This window comes from Colias croceus, chromosome 10 (assembly GCF_905220415.1).
Source record: "Colias croceus chromosome 10, ilColCroc2.1".
Taxonomy (NCBI): Eukaryota; Metazoa; Arthropoda; class Insecta; order Lepidoptera; family Pieridae; genus Colias; species Colias croceus.
Window position 1 is genome coordinate 424621 of NC_059546.1, and position 12304 is coordinate 436924.

At 31.2% G+C, this 12304-nt stretch overlaps 1 protein-coding gene across 2 annotated transcripts; it reads right to left on the minus strand.

The window, feature by feature from the left end:
• Window positions 1-156: 156 nt before the first annotated feature.
• On the minus strand, window positions 157-8673 carry LOC123694977 (scavenger receptor class B member 1-like). Of its 2 annotated transcripts, XM_045640626.1 has the most exons (11): window positions 8579-8673; window positions 6000-6060; window positions 4956-5050; window positions 4498-4664; window positions 3815-3962; window positions 2651-2851; window positions 2264-2379; window positions 1739-2007; window positions 1339-1457; window positions 1022-1147; window positions 157-727 (listed from the first exon to the last, which is right to left on the minus strand). In XM_045640626.1, exons 2-11 carry the CDS (start codon window positions 6055-6057, stop codon window positions 464-466), a joined length of 1563 nt encoding a protein of 520 aa, XP_045496582.1. In that variant the 5' UTR covers window positions 6058-6060; window positions 8579-8673; the 3' UTR covers window positions 157-463. The 2 variants fall into 2 exon arrangements, with proteins under 2 accessions (XP_045496582.1, XP_045496583.1); XM_045640627.1 differs by lacking the exon at window positions 4956-5050.
• Window positions 8674-12304: the final 3631 nt, after the last annotated feature.

A 12304-nucleotide genomic window follows, 5' to 3' on the forward strand; every position in this document is an offset into this window, starting at 1 on the left:
CCTATTTTTCAATCATTGGTTATCCGTGCAAGAGTTTTACACGATAATATTAAAATGCCACTTGTAAACTGTTAAATACAGGTAATTAGAATACATTTTTGAAATGGTAGTTTTATACGTTATTCACCACTTAAGTTTTAACCAAGGATTGAAAAATCGGCCCTTAATATTACTAGTTGCAGATGCACACACACACAATAATAAACTATAATAAGATCTATTTTAATTTTGTTTTACATAATTATGTGTCTATAAAAGGTTTACTTATCCATCTTATACGTGTAAAAAGATACAGAAAATTTAGTCTCAAACAGACACCAAACCAAACATTAGCTACTTAACAATTTTACGATTAAAAATGCAATCATATACTTTTCACTACATGTAAGTAGTTTAATACTTAAATCATGCACATAGTCAACCAAAATACATCTAATGAATTATCCAATATTCAAAGTCATTGCTACCTAGAATCTAAGCATTGAATTTTTTCACAAGATCTTCTCAAAGGATTGTATTTCTGATCTACCAAAGGTTCCGATTGGCTAATATTTCTATTCATATTATTTTGTTCGAAAACTGAAGAGTGATACAATCTAGCTGAAAGGGTTATTAATACTATGCCTGTGGCGAATAAAATAATTTCTATAGTATGCATGATGTAGGGAGCGAGGATGTATATGATCCAGAAATTAGTTACGGTCTCCTGTGGTAATTCGGGCTGCACCTGAAATATTGTGATTATTTTTATTAGTATACAAAAGAAAATATGGACCTACAATTGCAATTACAGATGAGAGCGAGTAAGACATGATAAAAAATTGGTATGGTCCTCAGCGATAATATTAAGAAGAAATTTATTATCAAAATAGCATATAGCTGATGGGATAGAAATTAAAAAAAAAAATCACGTAGTTGAAGATGTTTTATCTATGAGGATCTCGTCTTCAAAGTAAACTTATGTTTTTAGTTTTGACTTTTGAGGATACTATATTATGGTCTTAATACTAAATTCACTCACAATTTTAAAGTAAGTCACTGGTATGATCATTTTGGAGAAAGGTTTAGCGATTGGGTTGAAGCTTATATCCTTTAAAACCAAGCTGAGTTGAAGTGTGAACCGTGTGTCCAGAACTGCGCCAAGTTTCTACAAAAAATTACATGAGTCTTATTAAATTTTTTAGGTAAATAGATTTATTTCCTTCCTGTTAAATATTTAATATAACTAATCCTAGCGTGGGTTATTTCACGTTAGTGTGTTTTTTTTAATTTTGCCCTGTAGCGTTTACTTTAATGATTAATCAACGAAAAGTTTCAAAATCCACTAAAACAACTCACAGGATCAACCAGAAACTCGCTGCCATGTTTTGCTTCGTCTGGAGCTATTCCCTCGATACGTTCATAAATTTTAGGATCTCCGTGTAAATAATGAGCATTAGATAACGCTACGCTTAGACCTGTAACGAAAATAATGAAAGCTTTTAGTTTCCGGGATTCAATAGAGTTTTTGGCGTAAATTTTTAAACGTGAGGAATGAATGATAAAAAAGCTAGATAATCTACTTATATACTTGTATCAAAATGTTTAGATAAATTGTAAATGTTACAAAACTATTTCTATAAAAAATTCCAAAACATGATAAATCTAGTGTATTGCCTACTAACTAATTCTAGTATATTATCATGCTTAATTACGTTTAAAACAATCTTGAAATTCATTCGTTCTACGTATACCTTACCAAAGAAACATGGTGACAAATCCGTTATCCCATCAACACAGTTGTTATCAGGACACAAACATTTGTTTTCTGTTGTATTAGAGAAGACTTTTTTGCTAAACGAATATCTAAAAACTTCAGGGCCAAAATTCATGGTCTTGGTGCCTTGGTATTCTAGATCTAGTATTCGACAGAAGACGTTTCTGAAGACGCGCAGTGGCCTCTCCTTCGTCAGGTCTGAGGGATAAGCGATACCTTCGTAAGTGTCTTCAAACGTGTTACAGCGACTTCTGTAAAGTGTACAAATAACTTTAAAAGCAGTAATGGACAGTGATTAGTAGTAGGTATACTAAGTTAATGTTACACCTGATGCTTCGTAAAAGTTTTTGACGATGTTTGTAATGTTTGTAACTCCTTCACTTAAAAACAGCTAAATGGATCCAGTAAGTATAAACTTTCAATTGTGAGAAAAAAAATGCAATTGCAATTACGTTTCTAATCATGTATCAGGAAATCAGAAAAGTAATAAGAACATTTTCAACGTACTGTTTGTTGCTATAGCCAAGAGCATCGATCCCTTTTCCTCCATTGTATGATTTGATCCGGAATTTGTCATTATTGGTCGCCCCCAGCTCGAATGTCATATCTCCGGAGTTATACAGCTGGAAATTATAATATTAAAAGGAGCATTAGAAATTCTGTTAGACCTGAACATCGACGAGTGTGTAGGTAAAATCGATTTAACCCATTGAGCCCCAAGTGGCCCGATCGGTCCACGACACAATAGATTTTCTATTGTGTTGGTTCCGGGGGCCTGAGTTATTAAACCTCAATCAAATTGTACTTCTTTATTCTTATTTTCATTTTCATTTATGCACAGAACATCAAGACATTTTTCTACTTTCCATTAGTATTACATGACATGGTACTCACTCGATCCAACACGCCCATCCGTTCAAAGTCGATCCAGCCAGGCAGAATATTATGTGCCATAGCAATAAGCGGCTCATCGTACCCCCAGAGGAAACGCTCTGCGTCCACCTTCATCACAGAGGTGGTGCGCAGCTGCTTGACCATCAGGTTGTAGGCCAGACGAGTCCAGTATGGGTACGAGGAAGCTAGTGATGTTATAGTCTGGAGACAAGAATCTTGAGTGAGGCTTAGGTTTTGCGTTTTAGGGAAAAATTGTGTAAATTTTAGCGTAAAGGTATCTAAATAACTAGGTATTCATAAAGATTCATCATTAAATATTTTAACCAAGTATTTTAATTTTTAAAGTTATAAGTATATACTGTCAAGTGTAGGTTGAGTTGTTTTCATAATTAGACCGTGTCGATAAAATAACACTTTAGTTATAAGTAATACATATTATCCACTATCGAGTGTATTTAAAGATTTTGATTGGAATGGTGATTTAATTTTAAGTAATAAAATTGACATGTTGTTTCTTACTCTTTATTATAAAAAAATGAAAAGCAGTAATTAAGACATTATTATACTGGTATGCAATATCATACATAATTCGATTACATTATGCTGAGGAACGCAAATTGATGGTGATCATATTTATTATCATAAAAATTTAAATGACTTAACGCCAATTACATGATCAAATTAATTATAGATTCATACTAGTTTTAACACAGAATACATAACATAGATTGTATAAGTAACAAAAAAAATATATGTGGGGCCCCAGCATAGAACCTTGACTAACTCCGTAAGTAGTTTGATAGACTTATAGAGACCGAGTCGAACTATTGACGGTCACACAAATAATATGCTGCAGCAGCATGCATGGAACAGAAACAGACCCAGGGCGTATTGCCCTTTAGTATAATATAGCTTCGACAGCCAAATATCGTTATTGACTCTATCAAAAGCCTTCCGGAGAAACTAGCTATTTGCCGTATTTATACAATTTAGGGAACAAAAGTTCGGTCTATACGAAATATTATGTTAATCATTCATTTATATTTTAATTGTAATTGCTTTTTTATTAATTAGATTAGATTATTAAGTAGAGGTAGAAAACCGGTATAAGATAATAAAGCCCAGTCAAAACCAATTATGGCAATTTATTTCGAAGATACATACCAGCATAGCAATATTGGGCATAGTAAGGTTAACACTAGAGGGGTGAGCTATCGACAGCTCGGGGATAAAACGGGCGTACACTTTGGGGGTGTAGCTCATTGTTCCCGTCTCTTCGTGAAGCTCGAAGTTGGTGTTGGTGCGGTATTCTCTGAAATTAAAAGTGAATCCTTCTTTATCGATTCTTGGTCGTTTATGAATAAGAGTATTTTTAATTTAGCCTAGATTACAGAATATTATGACAAAAATGAGAGGAAACCTTTTTCTAATCATGCAAGATATTAAAAAAAATGTTTTAAGTTTTAAATTTCTTCATTTAAAACATAAAGGGTAATTTTCATAAAATAATTGTTTCATGGTGTCATCAACTGCATTTTATCATCATCTACGTATCATTACGATGAAAAGGTCAAACTAGTTATCTAAGTACTATGGTAATAACAAATTATTATTGTAAATAAGAAAGTAACCACGCGTATTGATATAGAATCTGTAGATGGAGTCATAACAATAGTTATGACTCCATCCTTGTTATCTCCAGGCGTGTCTTAAACGTAGAAGAAGCGATCAAGTATTTTAAAATCGCTTCCTTAGATTTCATTCATAATATTTTTATTTGTAGTAGATAAACTTAAATAAAAATATTCTAGAATTCTTTTGAAAACAGACATAAGTTCAACACTCACTGATAGACAAAAGGTCCAACTTCTTCCACTTTCAGCTTGCTATCTCTTCCTGCTATAAAGTCCTCTGCATTTGTTATATTGAAGACATATGTGTACACATGCGCGCCTGTCATGTCTTCTTGTTTTAGTAAATTGTATAATATTGTACCCATTGATATACGCGTTAGCTGAAAAGAATATGAACCACTTGAAATACTTAGTCAGGTAATAACATTATCAAAATCGGTTTAGTAGTTACAGAGTTTCTTTGTTACATTAAATAAAATTCCTCTTTTTATAATTTAAGCTTTAAACTCGAAAACGGCTCTACAGATACGGCAATTTTTTTAAGTTTTTGTAGGAATGCATAATAGGGCAGAACAATGTAGTAGATAGAATACTATAGATAATAATTATAAAGATTTAGACATAAAAAATAAAAAAATAAACTAAATTTTACTATTATGTATTATACTCACAAATCGTGTCATCAAATGTATGGGATCCACTAAAAAAGATACTGTTGCCAAGGAAAAGAAAATGCAGCCGATGACAATGTACACGACTATTTTAACTGAAATCATGATGCATTTGTCATGTTCAACGAGCTTAATAATGTTTAATTTGTAACCTAGAAAATATTATCATAATATTGTCGACCAATACGCATCATGTAGGTATGTGTTTCCTGCGACCATTGAATATACGTAGAAATTATTTCAGCTTTGTGCAACATAGCATAATCACTTCTCTGGATCTCATTACAGATACGGAAGTTCTTATAAAATAAGTAGCTTGCTTCTTCTTTATGCTCTACAATTTAAGATAATATCTATAGTTCAGCATTATAATATTATCTACCAATGTAGTAATTACAAAACTCGACTTTTTCGATGCACATGTATTTCTAATATATTTTTCAAATGTGATGATGAGACCAAATTAATGGGCATTTTTTGAAAACATCAAACTCGATAGATCAATTTAATAACAATAAAATATTAAGCACATAAAAAAATATATAATAACACTAGCTTTCCGCCCGCGGCTTCGCCCGCGTTTTCAAAGGAAAACCCGCATAGTTCGCGTTCCCGAGGGATTTCCGGGATAAAACCTATCTTATCTCTCAAGTTGGATCGAACTACACATGGTGTGCGAATTTTATTATAATCGGTTAAGTGGTTTAGGACTCCATTGAGGACAAACATTGTGACACGAGATTTATATATTAATATTAAGATAGAGCTAGAGTCTAGCAAAAGCATGATTCGTGATCGTCTAGTGTAAACGAATACTATGTATTCAGGGTTGCGTATTTAGAACATTGCATAGAATCTTTTCGAACACACTAAGAACAACAAAATAATTCTCTACGCCTGTTTACACTAAAATAATTTGACATAGTGGGGTTAGAATGAGCATTCGCTCTTTCGATGTAAATGCACCGTAAGACATACGAACAAACTTAGTCCAATTTAAATGTCTTGAAAAACGTTATAATGCATAATCTAAATAGTACTTACCATTTTTCTTCGTAAATTTTTCGCAGTGATTGCCATTCGGATTGATTTTATTGGCCATTATCTGAGAACATAAGTTATTAATTATTTCGAATCCAAAAATATTTAAAAATGATCATTTACGGTGACAACTTACTATGTCTTATCATGAACGAACTGAGTAAATAAATAACTTTTGTTGTTATTAAAATATCTTCACATATCAATAAATTCATTTTTATCACGCAACAGTACAATGTATAAGGTTCATTAACTTATAAGTTTAATTTGAGACGTTTATTTAAATCAGGGTATATAAGTGAATATTTAATTTATTTACCGACACAGAGCTTAAGACTAATGCAATATTTATTTATTTTATTTATTTATTTATTTATCATTTATTCAGGAAATTATTACAATAATTCTTAAAACTAAACAATTTAAAAATTATAGATATATACTTAAAAACTAAAATTAAATTGACATAAAATAAAAAGAAAAATAAAAGCAATATTCCCTGAAAAGGTCTTGGCTTAGCACAATGCCATAGTTCTTTGAACCATAGCGCTGGTATTCTGCCAAGACCCGTTCGAGGAAGTTCAGCGTACCAAATATAAAATATAATAATAGGTAGATAGTATGAAATAATAATATTTGTGTATATAATAGAAATAAAATATAGAAAATATGATTAAAGAGAAAACAAATACATAAAAGTGATATGAATAAAATAAATATATAAATAAGTTAATACTGTATAAAATAACGATAGTGTATAGAAACAAAACGTGAGAATATCATAATAAGAAAAAGAAAAGATTTCTCGTGGCAGCCCTAAGTCTGTGTGGTGTGGAGCGAAATAAATATAAATCTATTTTTTACTTTGTGTATCAAGTAAATGGGCTTTGAACAATTTTTTGAAAGAATACTTTGAGCACACTTGTTTAATCGGCGGTGGGATATTGTTCCAACACTTCGTCGCACAGTACTTAAAGCTACCACGGAAAGCTCGCGATCGATGCCGAGGGACGGACAGTGCGTTAGTTATTAATTTTGATTGCAAGTTGACTCATACTATTCAAAACTAGTGAGTATGGACATCTTGTTGTTGTGTTACAATGATCCTTTCATTACTTCATTTACATAATATTTACCTAAAAATATACGAGTACTATACTACTCAATGATTACCTAACAGGAATAAAATTACTAGGTATCATAGCATCACATTAACACAAAAAAAGTTTAAGCAAAATTATAAGTTTTGTCATAAAATTAGTTCGGAAGACAAAAATTGTAGAGCCGATTATTATCTGTAGAAAATGTCTTAATTATTGAATTCGGAAGAGCCATCGGGGAAACTTTAAAACTTTTTAAGGTGTTTTGGAAACGTGTGCATGAACTTTTTTTATTTCTTATTTTTTGGCGTGAAAAAAATTCTGCACTACGATAAACTGTTAGGTTAGGTTCGGGAGACAGTAAATAGCAAGGAGTAGATTTCATTCGACATTCATCCTATCTACTTTGGAAGCGAATCCTTGTACCCTTCAAATAAATCCTTACTATATAATATTATAAATGCGAAAGTAACTCTGTCTGTCTGTCTGTTACTCAATCACGCCTAAACTACTGAACTAATTTGCATTAAATTTGGTATGGAGATATTTTGATACCCGAGAAAGGACATAGGCTACCTTTTATTGCGAAATATGTACCACGGGCTAGCCGGGGCGGACCACTAGTATATTATAATATCAATGTTCTCGAAAATAAAACTGCACTAAATAAAAACACCATCCCTTTATTTTTCGCTAATTGATTATTATTATTATCTTCATTTATCGGTCGGGTCATGAAGTCCATGATCGCAGTTAATATTAATATTGAAAAATTATCGACTCCTTATCTTATTATCATGTAAGGGGAGACAGAGGCTGAGTTGGATAAGGGATATAAAATAATATTATAAATAGGTAGTGAGAATGGTAGAATTTGCAATAACGTCATTATTATTAAAAAATGCTAAGAAAAAATGTTGTAAAAATTGGGAATAAGATTTTAAAAGAGCATCTTCAATTTCTGGTCTACTCCTCTCCACACTTTTTAATTATTATAATCACAGTAATGCTGATTGTACAATATTTCGCTAAAACATCATTCAAAAACTCATAAATAGAGCATGGCTATGTAGAATAGGATGAATTTGTAGCTAAAGATAGGTGGATACGAAAACAGGCTAGGTACTTCTTGTCAACAAAAGAACTTGAAGCCAATATAGTGAATTAATACATAATTTAAATATTAATATGTGGAATAAGTGAAAAAATTGTCTTGGAAACAAAATAAATAGGTAGGTACTATTTTTTTTTATGAGGCATCATTTTAATGAAGGCCCATTTTAAGCTCATAAACAGTAATAAATGATATTATATTTCCGAAATAAAGAATTAAATTTTTAATAAAATGCTTGCATTTACTTACTTCAGAATTTAATAGTGCTTGGGAAAAGCTCGTTCTAAAAATATTTTTTTTTTTAATAAATATGACTTTAAATATTCGGTCACAAACGATAATATTCTTTTGTAAACGAAAAAACTTACGCCAAACTCTTCAAAAATGCGGCAAAACGTAACCACAGATAAATAAGAGCTTCAATTAAAAATAAATTATGAACGTTCGCGCTTTCAAACCTCACAACTTGAACTGGGATTAAGTCAACAACATAACCTCAGAAATCAGAATAATATTATTGTATATTTATGTTAATATATCTTTATTAATCTCATGCACTTGATGTAGTATGTGATCATAGAAACAATTGTCGTTATTGAAAAGATTTAGGTACTTTAAAATAAGCTTTCGTTCTTCTTATTTCTAGATTATTTTAACACAACCTAACACCAATTAGACAAATCCAGACTAATTTCATTTTAAATAATTATATATCCATTTTGTAATCAATTTTAAAAGAATAGGTTGTTGCACTCAGTTATAAATAGGTTTAAACTAATGCATTATAAAACATAGATAAATAATAAACGGTTAACGATGATACAATATTAGGTATAAATGTGAAACTTTGTATGAATGTATGCATGAATTTTTGAACTTTTTTCTTTCTAGGCAGTAAGTAAGTAGTAATTTAAGTCCATGACTGATTAATAATAAAACTTGTTGATTATGTTGGGTATTTTTCATTTTATTACAAAAATTTTCCTTAACTAGACCTTAATTATACCCGCGGGTACCTTAGTTTGTGAATCAAAATAACACGGTAAAAAACACTTGCCTAAGGCAAGTATTTTTAAAGTATAAAAAGTATTTTTTTACTATTTATTTAATTTACTAGCGGTCCGCCCCGGCTTCGCGCGTGGTACACATTTCGCAATAAAAAGTAGCCTATGTCCTTTCTCGGGTATCAAAATATCTCCATATCAAATTTCATGCAAATTGGTTCAGTAGTTTAGGCGTGATTTGAGTAACAGACAGACAGACAGAGTTACTTTCGCATTTATAATATTAGTATGGATATAAATCTACGATAATTATTTAAAGTGCATCTAAAATAAGTCTAATTGAATAAATAAATGTTTGTGTTTGTGATCCGGGTCGTCGGTGTTAAGAATTTAGCAGCTGCCATATTCAGAAATATGTACAAACAATGGAGAGCGAATCCTTATAGCACTATTATGGACTAGCTTCCGCCCGCGAAACCGTCCGCGCGGATGTCCGTCTTCGAGTGGATGAAATTATGTTATTGTTATTATATGTTTTTTTCTCTATTTTGAGTAACTCTGACGACATCTTATAAATGATGACATATTATAAAAAAAATAATCCACTGCGGGTAACGCAACGTGTGTTCGCGGTTCTATAGAACGACGTCTATGGATAAAACTGAAAAATTAAGATTTTTTTCCACGTATTTTTCCAGGATAAAAAGTATCCTATTTTACGCCCAGGATAATAAGGTATAATTATACCAAGTTTCATCGAAATCGAACCGTTAGTTTTCACGAGATGTCTTCACATACAGACAGACAGACAAAAAAAAATTTGTAAATCACATATTTGGGTTTGGAATCGATCCAGTAACACCCGCTGCTATTTATTTTTTCAATTTGTCGCGAAGACCGACATCCGCGCGGACGGAGTCGCGGGCGGAAGCTAGTAATTAATAAGTTTGTTTTATTTTTTTGGTAAATTGTTATTCTTTGCATTATTTCCCATATACTTTTTAGCAATAATTTAATTTTTCAAACTATTTTAAACTGTTAAATACATAACTACTTGAACAATGTTATTTAAAATACGTTAAACATAATTAAATAAGCTTTACTTTGTATCGAAGTGATTATTAATGAATTTAATTACACGAGTTTCTATGGTATAGCTTCTGTCCGTGTCTTTGTCTGTTATACTATATGAAATGGAACGAATTAAACCGTTACGGTGCATTTACATCAAAGGAGCGAATGCTCATTCTAACCCCACTATGTCAAATTCTTTTAGTGTAAACACGCGTAGAGCATTCTTTCGTGCGTTCGATTCTGCAATTTCTGCAATGTTCTAATACTGAACAACACTGAATACGAGTTTTCGTTTTCGTTACAATAAAAGATCACAAAGGAATGCTCTTTCTCTAGCTCTATTTTAGTTTGATGTAAATGCATATGAAAATTGAATTAGTTAAGTACCATGTAATATTTTGTATGTGACATTAATTTTTTATCATTACCTTTTTATGTCAATGTTATAAAAATAGATTTACAAATAAAAGTACATTAAAAATTAAAACAAAACTGCATAAAAAGCTCAAAAAATAAACATAACATCACACGCGTGACTTCGCTCCTGTAGGTAGCCTATAGCCTTCCTCGATAAATGGGCTATATCTAACACCGAAAGAATTTTTAAATTCGGACCAGTAATTCCTGAGATTAGCGCGTTCAACAAACAAACAAACTATTCAGCTTTATAATATTAAGTATAGATAAGTCTATCTAAGTACTCGTAGATTTATTCAAGGAAGCTCAAGAATCACATACGATAAATTCTCTAATATGTATTACATTGAAGTGGTTATAGATGATAATAACAGCTAAGAATAACATGTATATACTTCTTTAGAACCTATAATACACTTATCCTATAAATTTGTAGATCTTTCCAGAATTTACACGAACGAGAGAACATTGTACAATATAGAAACATGACCTTCCAAGCGAAAAGCTTTCCAAAGTCATTGTATATTTTTCGTTTGTTTGATAAACTCGAAATCTATAATATAATAAAGCTGATTTTAAAATTCTTTCACCAGTTAAAATCTATATAACTATTTGCTAGAAATCGTAAGTAATAGAGGATAGGAAATCATCTTCTTACAGTAAACTCAAACTTAACACATTGAATAGTGATAAAACGTAAAGTGTTAGGTACTAGGTAAGTGAGAATATTAATAAAACCACGATTTTTAATTTCATCAATATTTTTTACTTATAGTCAATAATTATTATATAAAGTGTTGAAGGTTATTGGACTCGCCAGGTTTAATTTCGAATTGAATTATAACGGTCAGTGAGTCATTGCTTTTTAAAAAATATTCTGAATATTTATTATGATGATCCTCCAGGATGGTTAATGATACAATGTCAACAGACTAATTAGTGAAAAATTGCGGTGAGTATAAAACCTAATGGTGCATTTACACTCTCGTGCGAATAGTGAGGCGGATAACGAACACAAATGTGTAAATAGTGCAATAGCTTTTACTTGAGATTCACGATTTCGTGTTAAGGCCGCCAAGTTAATTGTACTCTGTTTTTAGATGTAATTAATTCTAAGGTTTCCTATTTGTACAATTAATTAAGTGTAAAATAATAAATAATAATAAATAAAGACCGACTGCCTTAACGTATCGACGAAACCATCGTCCATCGCAAAAGCAATCGTTCTCAAATTGATTTAATTTTGGTTTCACGTCTATCTGCTTGGAAGCGAATCTATACAATTTGATTTCATTTTAAGTTATGCGAATGTACAGTACCTACAGTTTGACACTCGTTTAAGAATGTTCGAAGAATGTTTCTAGAAGTCACGAGACGAATAGCGAAAACGTAATGTGTAAATGCACCATTAAAGTCAGAACATATAAACTGACAGTCATTCTGAAATCTCGTCAGCGGTCAGTGGAAGTCATTGACACTTCTCAATAAAATTCAATTGTAGGTAATTTTTAACCATATTAATTGTTTCTTTGAAAAAACGAATCGATATCCAAAACTATATTAAGTGAAAATAAAATATTTAACAAAACTCTACCTGTG

Excerpts from the sequence above, each read along its gene's own strand:
- LOC123694977 (XM_045640626.1), bottom strand. The coding sequence starts at position 6,057 with ATGGCCAATAAAATCAATCCGAATGGCAATCACTGCGAAAAATTTACG. Across the intron at positions 5,051-5,999 it reads AAAATTTACGAAGAAAAATG|TTAAAATAGTCGTGTACATT; the intron begins GTAAGTACTATT and ends TCATGATTTCAG. Across the intron at positions 2,380-2,650 it reads GGATGGGCGTGTTGGATCGA|CTGTATAACTCCGGAGATAT; the intron begins GTGAGTACCATG and ends TATAATTTCCAG.